At 35.3% G+C, this 14,164-nt stretch overlaps 3 protein-coding genes across 3 annotated transcripts; all 3 read left to right on the top strand.

Annotated features, from left to right (window-relative positions):
* The first annotated feature begins 527 nt into the window (after nt 1–527).
* LOC106652516 (ubiquitin thioesterase otubain-like) lies at nt 528–2,059 on the top strand. The gene is made up of 5 exons (XM_014371516.2): nt 528–781; nt 850–908; nt 1,003–1,302; nt 1,366–1,566; nt 1,638–2,059. The coding sequence occupies exons 1-5, from the start codon at nt 739–741 to the stop codon at nt 1,833–1,835; spliced, it is 801 nt and encodes a 266-aa protein (XP_014227002.1). The 5' UTR covers nt 528–738; the 3' UTR covers nt 1,836–2,059.
* Nucleotides 2,060–2,329: 270 nt separating this feature from the next.
* On the top strand, nt 2,330–3,168 carry LOC106652517 (BLOC-1-related complex subunit 7). Its single transcript, XM_014371517.2, has 2 exons — nt 2,330–2,743; nt 2,827–3,168. The coding sequence occupies exons 1-2, from the start codon at nt 2,606–2,608 to the stop codon at nt 3,004–3,006; spliced, it is 318 nt and encodes a 105-aa protein (XP_014227003.1). The 5' UTR covers nt 2,330–2,605; the 3' UTR covers nt 3,007–3,168.
* A 596-nt stretch (nt 3,169–3,764) lies between these two features.
* On the top strand, nt 3,765–6,867 carry LOC106652523 (zinc finger protein 62-like). The gene is made up of 3 exons (XM_014371527.1): nt 3,765–3,863; nt 3,937–3,997; nt 4,083–6,867. The coding sequence occupies exons 1-3, from the start codon at nt 3,826–3,828 to the stop codon at nt 6,366–6,368; spliced, it is 2,385 nt and encodes a 794-aa protein (XP_014227013.1). The 5' UTR covers nt 3,765–3,825; the 3' UTR covers nt 6,369–6,867.
* The last annotated feature ends 7,297 nt before the right edge of the window (nt 6,868–14,164 follow it).

A 14,164-nucleotide genomic window follows, 5' to 3' on the forward strand; every position in this document is an offset into this window, starting at 1 on the left:
TGTTATTTTAATTTTTAAATATAACAAATACTTGCATATCTCGTGATAATACATAATATTGCATATGTTTTGAAGTTACAATACAATATGGTTTTGATCAGTGAAAAATAAAATTCTATTAATATGTCAAATATCAATTAGTATAATTTTTTTATACTTTTCAACGATTACAACGAAAAAATTTGTAAGTTCAGCGCACAACGTTCAAACATACCGACGTTTCGAGGCAAACGATTCGCTAGGGTTTTGGCTAATAATTTTGGTAACACATGCCATATGTATTTTCCACTGATCGAATCTTACCTGCAGGCCTGATGTGAACGCTTTAAACAGAGAGTCGAGTCAAGCAGACCATCCCCTTCGCCCTGGCCGCTGAAAGTTTTTTATTGATTGAAAAAAAAACTTGCTTTTTTAACATTAAGCATAATTTCTAAAAGACAGCTATCTTTTTTAAAATCATCCAAAACTGGCACAATAATCCTAATTATTCGTATTGATAGGTTGGCAATGCCATATCTATAGATAAAGTAGAACAAGTATAGCCGACTCGTGCAGTCGCCTGTGTCAAAGCTATGTAATATAAGCCTGACAGACTACTGTAGTCTGTAAACTGCAGTTCAACACTGTCTATATAACTTACAACAAACACGAGCAGTGGCGCAACTATCGGTTTTGTTTTCGGTTAATTCTTGTTTTTTTTGTTGCAATAATTACAACCTCGCAAAAATATCCATCAACATGGGAGACCAAACAGCACAATCAAAACAAACTGAAAATACAGGTTTAATAACAATTTATAACTTCATCAACTCGGCATTTATAGAAATAAAGGACAATTTTACTTTGTAGTTGCAGAAATCAATCAGGATGAACTCATCATGCAACAGCAGAGGCAGATTGAAAAAGAGGTTATTGCAAATTACTTATTTTAATTTTTCAAATTGTATACAGAATAAAGAATGGACTTTTTTTGATTTTCTATGATTCATATGATATTTTTAGATACAAGATACAACACCTTTGGTTGGGGAAAAAGAATCTTTGAAAGCGTTGGAAAGCGAGTACACTACAGATGAGATTTATTTATCAAAGGCTAAAAATTTAGCCCAGATATACTCGTTCTTGAGAAGAACTAGACCCGATGGAAATTGCTTCTTTCGAGCGTTTACCTATGCTTATCTAGAAAAATTACTTAATAACAAGGAAGAATATACCAAATTCAGAGAGCTTGCTCGCAAGAGTAAAGATGATTTAGTAGAATTAGGATTTCCACAATTTACAATTGAGGAGTTTCATGATACTGTAAGTTAAAAGCATGTTCTTTAAAAAATTGCTGCAGGAATATTCATATTTCAAATTTTGTAGCTTATGGAAGTCATTGACAAAGTTGGTGAAAGTGGAGAAAATGGTCATGCAGAACTTCATAAGCTTTTCAATGAACAAACATATTCAGACTATATTGTAGTTTATCTTAGGTTGATAACTTCTGGGCAGCTCCAGAAGGAGGCAGAATTTTATCAAAATTTTATTGAAGGAGATCGTACCGTTAAAGAATTTTGTCACCAGGTTTGGCATAATTTTACTTTTACCATTGATTTTATTCATGACAGAGCTTATAATTTAATATTATCTAACAGGAAGTAGAACCCATGTATAAAGAGTCTGATCACATTCACATTATAGCAATGAGCACTGCTTTAAATACTGGAGTGCGAGTAAGGTACATGGATAGAGGTGCTGGTACTGAAGTTACAGCCCATGACTTTCCAGAAGGATCAATACCATCAGTGCACTTGTTGTACAGACCAGGACACTATGATATTCTTTATCCTTGATAGTATTGCACATAATTATTTTATAAGTTTTATTTATATCAATTAGAAATTTTACCTCCATATAATTAATATCTAAACTAAACTTGTCGAAATTCAATTCATAACTTTTTTGTCAATCATTACAATTACATGATCTCTTTTGCAAGTAATTACAATGAATCAAAGATATTAGACTTATTCTATTTAATCAACGATAATCATCAAATTGACAGTCAAAAACCTTGGTCTATTTAACATAAATTTGAATTATAATTACTGTATAATTAGAAAATGAACTTGATATTGTGTTTTCAGATTTGTAAAAGAAAAAAAATTTCACTTTTTATTATACACTAAAATATTTTGAAAATTAAGAATAATCTATTTCATAATAAAAGCCTTTTTATTAAAATTGAGTACCCATTGAAGTATTTTCTTGCTATTCTGTTACTATCATTACAGTTGCTCTTGCACTATAGAGTTAGACGACAGTAGACTTCAGAATTTTACGGTACTTGGCGCACGCCCGTCATCTCGTGAAAGAAAATAGTAAACAACTTGCCAAGTAATACTATTCTACAATCTTTTTCGTTACAATCGATTCGGGAATAAATATTGAATGTATAGGAACGTTCTCTCCATTAATTTATTTAACACTTATGAATAAAATAATAGTTCAACGTGATTAGTTTTCGATTTTAACCTCAAAAAGTAGTAACATTGCATTTAAAAAAAAAAAATTGCTCATCAAACATTCAATCAAATTTGATAAAAAATAATTATAATTTAATATGGCATCCGCTTCAAGTACAAGTGCACGTAGTTTGTTTGTGGAGTCAAAAATGCGCCTCGCAGACAGAGTACAAGTAAACATAAATAATATAGCATCTCTTACTAGACAGATTCAAAGAGGTTCAAAAAGCAGTGAAGCAAGTTTAATTTTTTAAATTCAGAAATTTCATGATAATTTTATATTTGTCAACCATATTATAGTTTATCATCTTATTTTCAGATATTGATGCAGTCAGCAAGAAATTTTGTTCAACAAGAGCACGTATTAGAAAACGCAACAGAAAACTTGAAGAAACTAGGACTAATAACAAATCATTTAGAATTCCAAATGGATGCAATTGATCAAAATACTGCAAAACTTGAAGAAGTTACAGAACAAGTGCGTGCAATGCAACGTTAACATAGAAGTTTTTACTTAGATAATCTATAGTGAGTGATCTATATTTTACGTGAAGATCATTTTTTAAAATAATTATTCTTCTATTTTTCTGTGATAGTAAAAATGTATATATTCATTGATATATGTTTATAGGCTTCAATTTATTATACTCATTACAATTTAGTATGAATCAAAAATGTATATTATGTTTAAAAAATTATTTGTTTAACTTGTAAGTTACTATACAAGAATTGATTCTAATAAATATTACAATATACATAACTTTCAATTTTTATACGCTAAAGATATCATTTAATTAACTTGTTTTTTTATTTGGTAAATGATTTCACTTTTTTTTATAATTGATGTTCATTTTAAGTCCATGTGCATTGATAATCAGACTCATCTAATGAGTAATTGTTACAAGCAATTTACTTTCATATGTTCTGCTACATATAATTATGTGATGTGCAAGTTTTAATTTAATTACTTTCTTATAACTTTCAAAAAAAAAAAAGAAAAACACTATTATAAGTAAAAATTACGAGGGCGAGATACATAATTGTTTTACTAAAAAAGTCGACCGGCATCGTATGCGCTTAGCGATCGATAACGCTAGTATTTGGCAGCACTCTTAAATTTTGGGACTAAATACATAAATTCCCCCTCCCAGATTAAAAATTAGGCTCGGCTTCAGTCGCACAGAACTATCGTCTCGATTGTATCGTCGAATTACTTTCATTCATTCTCGTTTAGTATGAGGCGACGAGCCGAGTAGAGAGCACATCGTAAATAAGAGTACCGGGAGAGCAGTTATAAATAAAATTTAAAGAAAGTAAGATGGAGTCGAACAATATATTTAATGGTGCAGCTATCAGGTAATTTTTGTTACGTTATTTTACAATTAAAAATTGTACAGTATGATACTTAATTTGATTGCAATTGTTTCAGCATAAAAAAGGAACCAGAAGATAAGTCATTTGAAGAGTTTGTTAATACTGACGAAAATTCGGTAAGTGTTTAAATATAATTATTATACGGCTACCGGCATGGTAAACATATTTTACAAAAATTTTTACATTGCTTTTTTTATGTAGATCCCTAAGGTTCAGAAATATGCCCTTAATTGTAAAAGTGAACTCGATGAAGAAATAGAAATCGAATTCGAATGTAAAAACGAGAAATCTAGCCTGAATTCATTTGTACGTAAGAAAATTGACGATTTTTCTCAATATCGTTACAAAACACGAAGTAGAATTAAAAGAGAATTTCCTAGTGATAGAGTGAAAAAAGAAAATATACGAAGGAATTCCAATAATTTGGATACGAATGTCGAGTATGAACTTAACAGCGAGATTGAAATCGAATTCGAATGTAAAGAAGAAAAGCCCAACAAGAATATATTAGTAACGCAATGTATAAAAAATAGCGATGGTTGTGAAAAAAGAAAAAAACAACGTACTAGAGTAAACTCAAAAAAATTGGATAAAAATGTCGAGTGTGAAATTCGTGATATAAAAACTACAACAAAATTCAGATCACGAAATAAAAGAATGCAAAAAGATGCGCACATTGACGAAGCGCAAAACAGTACTAGCATTGGTCATGCTTGTGACAAGTGTGGAAAGGTGTTTTCTAATGCGAGCAATCTTAAACTGCACATCGAGTGGGTGCATGATAAATTAATCGCGCTCACGTGTGATACGTGTGGAAAGACTTTTGCACGTAAGGGTGACGTCAAAAAACACATCCTACATCTCCATAATGATGGTAAGATCACCTACTCGTGTCCTACGTGTGGAAAGACGTACCCACAACCGACCAGTCTCAAAAGCCACATCAACTCGGTGCACAAAAAAGTTACTTATGCATGCGATTTGTGCAGAAAGAATTTCACAACCATAGGTTCTCGTAAAAACCACATCGACACGGAGCACAATTGTATGACCTACGAATGTGATATTTGCAACAAGGTATACCTACGTCAAACTTCTCTCAAAAGGCACATCAGGGTGGCGCATAGTAAAAGTAATATGAAGTATGAATGTAATGAATGTGGAAAGAAGTTTGCATCCAAGGAAGTTATCAAATCTCACATGAAATCGCACAACGGCGTGAAGCAGCCTTGCAATATATGTGGAAAAAAATTGTTACATCTCAATATTCACATGAATGTGGTGCACAGTGTTACCTTGTATACATGCGATGTATGCGGTAAGACGTTCAAAAGGAAAGGTGCTATCGCAGCCCACATCGACGTGAAACACAATGGCAACGCTCCTAAGTGTGGAATATGCGGTAAAACGTTTGCAAAAAAGAGTTGCGTCAAAGTCCACGTCGATAAGTTGCATAAGAAAATTACATATTCATGCGATACGTGCAGAAAGAAGTTCAAAAGCAAAGAATATCTGAAAGTTCATATCGATGCAGAGCATAATGGTATCACTCACACCTGTGGTACGTGCGGAAAGACGTTCGGTTACAAGCAAAATCTCAAAGCTCACATCGATGCGAAGCACAGCGCTCGCGCATTTGAATGCGATGTTTGCTTCAAAAAATTTTCAGTGAAAAGTCATTTAAAAAAACACATCGACTTTGTGCACAATGGTACCAAACATCCGTGCGACATATGTGGAAAAACAGTAGTAGATCTCCAAGACCACATCAATCGGGTGCACAATAATAAATTCTACACATGTAACGACTGTGGTAAGACATTTACCCGTAAATGTCGTCTACTTGACCACATCAATGGTATTCATATTGGTAACACTCATAAATGCATTGCATGTGGAAAGGAATTTAGTCTTAAGGAAAAATTCCAAGCTCACCTCAAAACGGCGCATAATTTAAACTCCAAAAAATGTCCATGCGATAAATGCGGGAAGATATATACATCTAAGGCAAACCTTCAACGACACATCGCTGATGTGCATGAAAAAACCACTTACGCATGCGATATATGTGGAAACACATTTACCCTCGAGGAAAGACTTAAAAGGCACATCATTAAGATACACATGATTATTAGGCATCCATGCGACGTATGTGGAAAGAAATTTACTGACAAGAGTAAACTCGACGAGCACCTTAAATCATCGCATCGTGGTAAAATTTATACGTGTGATAAGTGCGGAAAAGTTTTTTCACAAAAGTGTAATCTGAATGAGCACGTTAGATCATCGCATAAAGGTGTTACTTATGCGTGTGTTCAATGCGGGGCAAAATTTACAAATAAGAGTTATCTCAAGGTCCACATCAATACCAAGCATAACGGTATCACATTTACATGTGGTTTATGCGGAAAGACATACTCGCAACGAAACAGTCTCATTAAACACGCAAAACAAAAGCATGATGGTGTCATTGTTGTGGCGAAGTAGCTCCAACTTAATTAAGACGGCGAGCAGATCGTACTTATTAGCTCGTGTTATATAACAACAGACATATTTAAATTAATTAAGGTTATTTACTTAATTTTATGAGTTATGACAAATTTAAATTGTGCATGTCAAATAGATTTTGTATCGTACAAACAAATTATGTGGTTAAGAAAAAGTTTAAAATTTTAAATACTTGACAATTGTTTTCCATTAATATTTGCTTCTTTGAAGGTGGATGTTAATGGATCAGCAGAAAACTCTGATTAATTATAACAAAAATTTGTCTTCGAAAAATTTTTCTCAATTTCTTTTAAAATAACCAAGTGTTGAATAAACTTTTTCGAATTGAGTAGGTTTTCATACCTTTCGCACGTGAATACACATAGAAACTTATATTTATTTACTAATATTTATTATGAATCTAGTGTATAATTTATAACGGTAGAACAGCGGTCGGTGCAACGTCTACGGCATCAACATATTTCTGATTCAATAAAGATTTTTCATCCATACATATGAGTGACTAATGATTTTACCAAATCACCCTATTTCGATCTTTTATGAGTCTTTCGTATCCTTAAGTAGATGTTGATGATAATTTAGCAATGCGTGGTACCGCGATTTGTGCAGAAATAGTAAAAGAAATGAAATCATAAAAATAATAATTTTTACTTTGAAAATTTCAATTATATGTGTAAGACCTCTTTATTTCGAAACTTACTTGATTCGATGCGGTAGTTGACGTACTGTGACACGAGTCTTTGCAATACACGTGTGCCTTTTTAAAGGTTTTTTAAAAATTTACTTATTAAAAAAGCAAATCGTGCATTAATTTTGCATTTTTCACCCGATCAATTGAAAATATTGCTCAATCGCATTCATGAAACCTATATTTCCAAATAGTAAATTTGGGCGTTTAACATTTTTTTGTATAAAAATATACGAGGAACTATTTAAAAGTGATATGCTTATTGTCATAAATTTCTTACGAACCATCAGCGCTTTTTCACATATTTTATGCGTGGTCGACTTGTCCGCATGAATGTCCGAATTATTCGTCATACCCTACTCTCCATCATTATCATTATTCGATCAAATCATCACAGTACATAAGAAAATTGCAACTAGTCTAATTACCGCGTATTACATCACGCTCATTCTTCAATTAATTTCTTATCTAACATCAATAGTTTATCAAAAACCTATTATAGACCTATATTTAAAAAAAAGTTTGCCAATTTTGTGACTAAATTGTAGAGGATGTCAGCCCTTGTCCATTTTATGTCTTTTTTTTATCCTCGTAAAGCATGGGCACGTCATGATACTTGGATGATAAAGAGAAAGTAAATAACTTATTTTTTAAATCAATCAGCAGCTATACAATAACAGCTGCAAGGTGTCAATTTTTATAATGCTACTTTGTAAATTATTAAAATCGGATTAAATCAACAAATTAACTTTTTTTATTTATTTGATTGTATTTTCATTGTTTAACAAAAAAACTTTGACAAGAGCTGTTAGAGCGTTATACCGACATAAGAAGCTAATTTTTGATATATACTAACTTGAGTATAAAAGCTTGAGTTCTTATATTTATGATTTTCACGACGAGCTGTAGCTTGTAGCTGCCAAGTAAATGTGATATAAATCTTCGTTCATTAAATTTTCGACGATCAAGTCACAGCAGAGAATCGGCAGCCGGTATCCTATCAGAGTCCAGAAAGAATCCAGTACCCAGCGTCGGAAAAATCTTTTCGGTAGCCTCTCGCACAGACTATAATTAAAAGCTTCCTTGTGCTTTATGGGAAGTGCGCAATAACTATCTTTTCCAAAAAAATTGTAGTAGTCCTCGTACGTGAGCAGCTTCGCAGCCTCATCGGGTCGTAACCGGACTAGATCGTAAAATGACAGATTTGCATTCATCATTATCTTTTTCGATTTGCTCGCGAACTCCTCGTCGTCGTGCCAAGATTCGTTGAGATTCGCTGGCTTCTTGAAAAACTCCAGCTTATCGACGAATTTCATGATCTCCAGGGCGTCGGCTTGGACCAACTCGTATCCTCCGTTCTGAAGACGTTCGGCGATGACCAGCGCGTCGGATGTTAGTTTTAATTTCAATCCATTGTTTACGTAATTCAACGTTTCGATTTCCGCGTCGAAGTAATTCAAAGCAGGAAAAACGAAGCTGGACAGATCAGCGCCACGACTCAGAAGTACACCGACCGCGTCCGGAAAGAATCTCGCCACGGCCCATTGCATCGGTGTTAGGCCCTTATTGTCCCGGGCGTCGACCTGCATCGTCAGCGGAATCTCATCGATGATCTTGAAGAATTTCTCCATTAATTTGTCATTGAAATCTCTCTGGCAAATACAGTGCAGAGCAGTCCACCCTTCTGCATTGGTTAAATTTGGATCAGCGCCCCTTTTTAACAGTGATTCGACCACCTTCCTGTGGCTACAGACCAAAGCGAGGTGTAACGGCGTGTTACCCAGCTTATCCTGAGCATTGACCTGCACCGGATGATATTTGCCGTCGCTGAGTTGAAATAACATCTCCATGAAGTTAACGCTGTAGAAGTCGTCATCACCATCGTCGTCACTATCATCGTCGTCGCTGTCATCACCATCCTCATCATCACTATCATCGTCGTCCTCATCGTTGTCTCCATTGTCGTTGTCATCGGCGTTGCCAATATCGTTCTCATCATAATATCCGAAACACTTGCTAATATAGTGCAGAGGAGTCTCTCCATCGTTGTTGGCCAAATTCGGATTGGCCCCTTTTCTTAGCAGCAACCTGACCATCATTAGGTTTTCGTGCTTCAAAGCCAAATGCAGCGGTGTATTACCCATTTTGTCCTGAGCATTGACTTGAACTAGCTGACGGTTTTCGTCACTGATCTCGAATAACATTTTCATCAATTTATGGTGATTTGAGTAATTCTCGCAAATCATGTGCAGAGGAGTCAATCCATACGCATCGGCCAAATTCACATCAGCACCTCTTCTCAGTAACAATGCGGCCTTCTTCTTGTGTCCGCAGAACAGAGCCCAGTGCAGCGGTGTCCGGCCTCGATTGTCAAGAGCATCGATCTGTACCTGCAGCTGCATTTCGTCGCTGACTTGGAAGAATAGCTTCATGACATCGTATTCGCATTCCTGGCAAATGGTGTGCAGAGGTTTCCTTCCGTATTGGTAGGTCAAATTTGGATCTACTCCATTTCTGAGCAGCAATTCGATCACCTTTTTGTGGCCGGAGGTCAGAGCATAATGCAGTGGAGGATAATCTGATTCGTCAACGAGGCAATTCGGATTCTGGCCAAACTCGAGGAATTTCGCGACAACATCGTCGAAACCATAGTGACAGGCCACTTGAAGGTGCGAGCGACCGAACTCATCGGTGTAATTCACGTCGAATCTATTGTAAATTTTAAAAAGCTCACCGATGATATATTTGTAACCGTGACCAGCCGCCAGGAGCAATGCCGTGTTGCGATTCAATATCGGCTTACCGTCTTCATCAACGGCGGGCTCGTCTTTATAACCGGTGCGAACGACGAACTCAATGAACTCATCCCTTTCATTTTCCTCCACGTTTTGATGAATAAGATGTATGGAATCTGACAGAAGATACTCAATTTCTTCCGCTCGAAAAATTTCTCGCAGATCAGGAAATCGATTCTTCCAATTTTTGATCACAGGATAAAGTTTACAGAGGCATTTAATTCGCTCTTCCCTGATTTCCCAATTAACCTCTCCACGAATACTTATTATACAGTCTATTTTTTCATGGATTTCGTCGATTTCGCCTCTGCTTTTTACATCGAAACTTTCACCGGATTCGTTGTCGGACAATGACATTGTTTGCTCACTCTCATACAATATACAGTCGCTTATAATGCGAAGTATATTTTACTTCTAATCACTTGCTAATTTTAGACAATTCGATTAATTTTAACTCTGTTTTTCGTAATAATCAGTCTTTGAACTCATTTCAAATTGTTGATTATAATTGAGAACTTTACTTCAATTTTCACATTATTTGAATAGAAAAATATTTAGCAAAAACACAAATGAGAGTAAGTGAGTGATGCAAGTTATCTTGAGTTACAATGAATGATCATATGAATAAAATGAAGATGATTAAAATCTGCTATTTGCTGCTTCGGCGTTTGTCAGATAAGGATACTAACAAAATTCGTAGTGGTCGACGTTCAGTAAATGCTTCGAATCAGATTAAACGTTTCACAGTATTAAGTATTCAACAATGCAACGCATCAAATAATGCACAGTTAATGGTCCTACGAAATATTTTTTACTCTTAAGCACTTGTAGCAGACGATGCAATGCGCGTAGATACTGCGGTTTTTGGAAAGTAACGACTTGGTCATTGAAGCCACGTGTTTTAGAGTGCAGCAAACATGTGCACGAAATTTTTCGTGTCAAGTCGCTACCACCAATCGATGCGCCATTTCTATAAACTCCGCAAATAATATCTAAAATATGAGATAGCTGTCATCAATCTCGATAAAGAAGACATATTGTTTAATTTCAGCGGCAGGTTATGGAGCACGCCGTGTCGTAGGAGCGGCAAATTTGAAATGAATGTCCACATTTTTTATTACAAATGGGCAAATGTGGATCTATATTTACAAGATTGTTTTCTGTTAGCTCAATGTTGCCTGTCAGGAGCTTTTTTGGAAAAATTTAACTTTAAAAGGCTTAAAAATTCCTCGAAGGTTTCGTCGCCAGGTTAGAATTTGAAATTGTTTCAAATATTCTAAGAACAATGAGCAAACAGATAAATCGTTACCTAAATTGTAAACAATATGATCATAAACGGTATTTATATTATCCTATGAACACTGTTCGTGTTTATAGTAGAAACAAATTAGTTTGAATATTGTCTTTCACAATGAAACAAGCCATATCACAACAAAAGATAAATTTTATTCATTTAATTGTCGTGGTACAAATTAGAAGGATCCATAGTTTAAGACACCACAATTGATAATATTGAAGAAAAAATTGAAGAAGTTGTCTCGGAAAATAATTCAAGTGATCACGATATCGTTTTTTCAGACGATCGACAAACAATACTTTTTTGACAATTATCAGGAGTCATTTACACTAGAGTTAAGTATGATAGTACACCAAGACACAATTCACCATGAACGAAAAGATTACGAATGTGACAAGTGCGAAAAGAAATTCGAGTTCCGAAGTCATTTGAGCAGACACCAAATATCAGAACACAAAGGCTGCAATGATTTTGCATGCGACAAGTGCGAAAAGAAATTTGTGACAAAATCAAATTTGTCGACGCATCAAAAATTAGTACACAAAGATCGCGAAAAGTCCTCATGTAACAAGTGCGAAAGAAAATTTGAAAATAAATCAACTTTACTCAAGCACAAAAAAATATTCCACGAAGTTTTCAAAGATTACTTATGTGAACGGTGCGCAAAGAGATTTGGAAATAAACACAGTTTGCTCTTGCACATAACAACAGTCCATGAAGACCGCAAAAATTATGCCGGGCACAAGTACGAGAAGAAATTTGGACGAAAATCCGATTCATTCCTTCACCAAAAGACAGTCCGTGAGGGTCGGAATGATTACGCATGTAACCAGTGCGAAAGTAAATTTCGACTAAAATCAGATTTGTTAAAGCACCAAAAGACAGTTCATGCAGGTTGCAAAGATTACGGATGTGACAAGTGCGAGAAGAAATTCGGACATAAATCAACTTTGCTTTTCCACCAAAAAGTAACTCACGAAGGTCGCAAGGATTACTCATGTGATAAATGTGAGAAAAAATTTAGACGAAAATTCGATTTGTTGAAGCACCAACAGACAGTTCACGAGGGTCGGAAAGATTTTGCATGTGACAAGTGCGAGAAGAAATTCGGACATAAATCAACTTTGCTTTTCCACCAAAAAGTAACTCACGAAGGTCGCAAGGATTACTCATGTGATAAATGTGAGAAAAAATTTAGACGAAAATTCGATTTGTTGAAGCACCAACAGACAGTTCACGACGGACGGAAAGATTTTGCATGTGACCAATGCGAAAGGAAATTTGGATTCAAGTCGACTTTGGTCTTCCACATAAAAACAGTCCATGAAGGTCGCAAAGATTACTCATGTGACAAATGTGAGAAAAAATTTGTAAAAAAATTAGATTTGTTGAAGCACCACCAGACAGTTCACGAGGGACGTAAAGATTTTGCATGTGACCAATGCGAAGGGAAATTTGGATTAAAGTCGACTTTGGTCTTCCACAAAAAAACAATCCATGAAGGTCGCAAAGATTACGCATGCGAAAATTGTGAGAAGCAATTTGGAAATAAATCGTATTTGCTCATCCATCAAAGGACAGTTCACGAGGGTCGGAAAGATTTTGCATGTGACCAATGCGGAGGGAAATTTGGATACAAGTCGACTTTGCTCTTCCACATAAAAACAATCCATGAAGGTAGCAAAGATTACGCATGCGACAATTGCAAGAATAAATTTGGACAAAAATCGGATTTGCTCAAACATCAAAGCACAGTTCATGAAGGTCGAAAAAATTACGCGTGCCACAATTGTGAGAAGAAATTTAGGCATAAATATACTCTACTTTTGCACCAAAAGACAGTCCATGAAGGTCGTAAGGATTTCGTATGCGACAAGTGTAACAAGAAATTTTCACAAAAAGTGAGTTTGCTCTCCCACCATACGATGGTACACGAAGGTCGCAAAGATTTTGCATGTGACGAATGCCAGAAGAAATTTGGAAAAAAATCAAATTTGCTAATCCATTTAAAGACTGTACACGAAGCTCGGAGAGATTTTGCATGTGGCAAGTGCGAGAAAAAATTTGGACATAAAGTGCATTTGCTCGTTCACCGAAGAGCAATCCACGAGGGTCGCAAAGATTTCGCATGCGAAAAATGCGAGAAGAAATTTGGGGATCAAAGCAATTTAAGAAAACACCAAAAAGCAGTCCACTAAAGTCGCAAAGATTTTGCATGCGACAAGTGCGAGAATACATTCGGGTATCAAAGCACACTCATCGGTCACCGAAAAATATTCCATGAAGGTCGAAAAGTTTATGCAAGCGATAATTGCGAGAAGAAATTTCGAAATAAGTCGGTTTAATCAGATATCAAAGGACAGTACATGAAGGTCGTAAAGATTACGCGTGTGGCGAATGCGAACAAAAATTTTGAAAAAAATCAATTGCTCAGACATAAAAAAAATACACGAAGAAAGCAAAGATTATGCACGTTACAAATGTGAGAAGAAATTATGAATGGCAATTGTAAATATGTATAGATATTCGAAAAGATGTTTTTCTAAGATTTTAATAAATATTTCGTGCCTTACCTGAAATTCGTGAGCTATAAACTATCTCTACACCTTTGTCCACTGACATATGTCACAATTTGGGACCTAAAAAAAATGATGTACTAAAATAAGTGTAATACAATTTGTGTTATTTTCAGATTTCGAGTAATCATTTTTTGGCTTCGATCTTCCTTCCTTTGGTCGGAACATACCTTCGACCAGTTTTATACACATTTGCAAGCCGTTTGGTGTCCGAATGGAATTTTTTCAATTTTGAAAATCGCGTTTAATCGTCATAACTCTTTTAATTTTCATCGAATCTTTCTGAAATTTACACTGGTTACTTGCAAGTACACTACGCGCTTCTGCATCTAGGCTTTTTGGCTAAGATATAACCCAAGTAACCCACCCGAGTGACCCAACTAATCAAGTGAAGATCATTATTTTTTTTAGGAAGCCTT

The sequence above is a fragment of the Trichogramma pretiosum genome, unplaced genomic scaffold (genome assembly GCF_000599845.2).
Source record: "Trichogramma pretiosum strain Unisexual culture from Peru unplaced genomic scaffold, Tpre_2.0 scaffold26, whole genome shotgun sequence".
NCBI lineage: Eukaryota > Metazoa > Arthropoda > Insecta > Hymenoptera > Trichogrammatidae > Trichogramma > Trichogramma pretiosum.

What these genes read in the sequence shown, in the direction of transcription:
- LOC106652517 (XM_014371517.2), top strand. Translation starts at nt 2,606, where the DNA reads ATGGCATCCGCTTCAAGTACAAGTGCACGTAGTTTGTTTGTGGAGTCA. An exon ending in GAGGTTCAAAAAGCAGTGAA is followed by an intron (nt 2,744 to 2,826) that starts GCAAGTTTAATT and finishes TCTTATTTTCAG; the next exon opens with ATATTGATGCAGTCAGCAAG.
- LOC106652516 (XM_014371516.2), top strand. Translation starts at nt 739, where the DNA reads ATGGGAGACCAAACAGCACAATCAAAACAAACTGAAAATACAG. An exon ending in AAAACAAACTGAAAATACAG is followed by an intron (nt 782 to 849) that starts GTTTAATAACAA and finishes TTTACTTTGTAG; the next exon opens with TTGCAGAAATCAATCAGGAT. An exon ending in TTAAAGAATTTTGTCACCAG is followed by an intron (nt 1,567 to 1,637) that starts GTTTGGCATAAT and finishes ATTATCTAACAG; the next exon opens with GAAGTAGAACCCATGTATAA.
- LOC106652523 (XM_014371527.1), top strand. Translation starts at nt 3,826, where the DNA reads ATGGAGTCGAACAATATATTTAATGGTGCAGCTATCAG. An exon ending in TTTAATGGTGCAGCTATCAG is followed by an intron (nt 3,864 to 3,936) that starts GTAATTTTTGTT and finishes CAATTGTTTCAG; the next exon opens with CATAAAAAAGGAACCAGAAG. An exon ending in TTAATACTGACGAAAATTCG is followed by an intron (nt 3,998 to 4,082) that starts GTAAGTGTTTAA and finishes TTTTTTATGTAG; the next exon opens with ATCCCTAAGGTTCAGAAATA.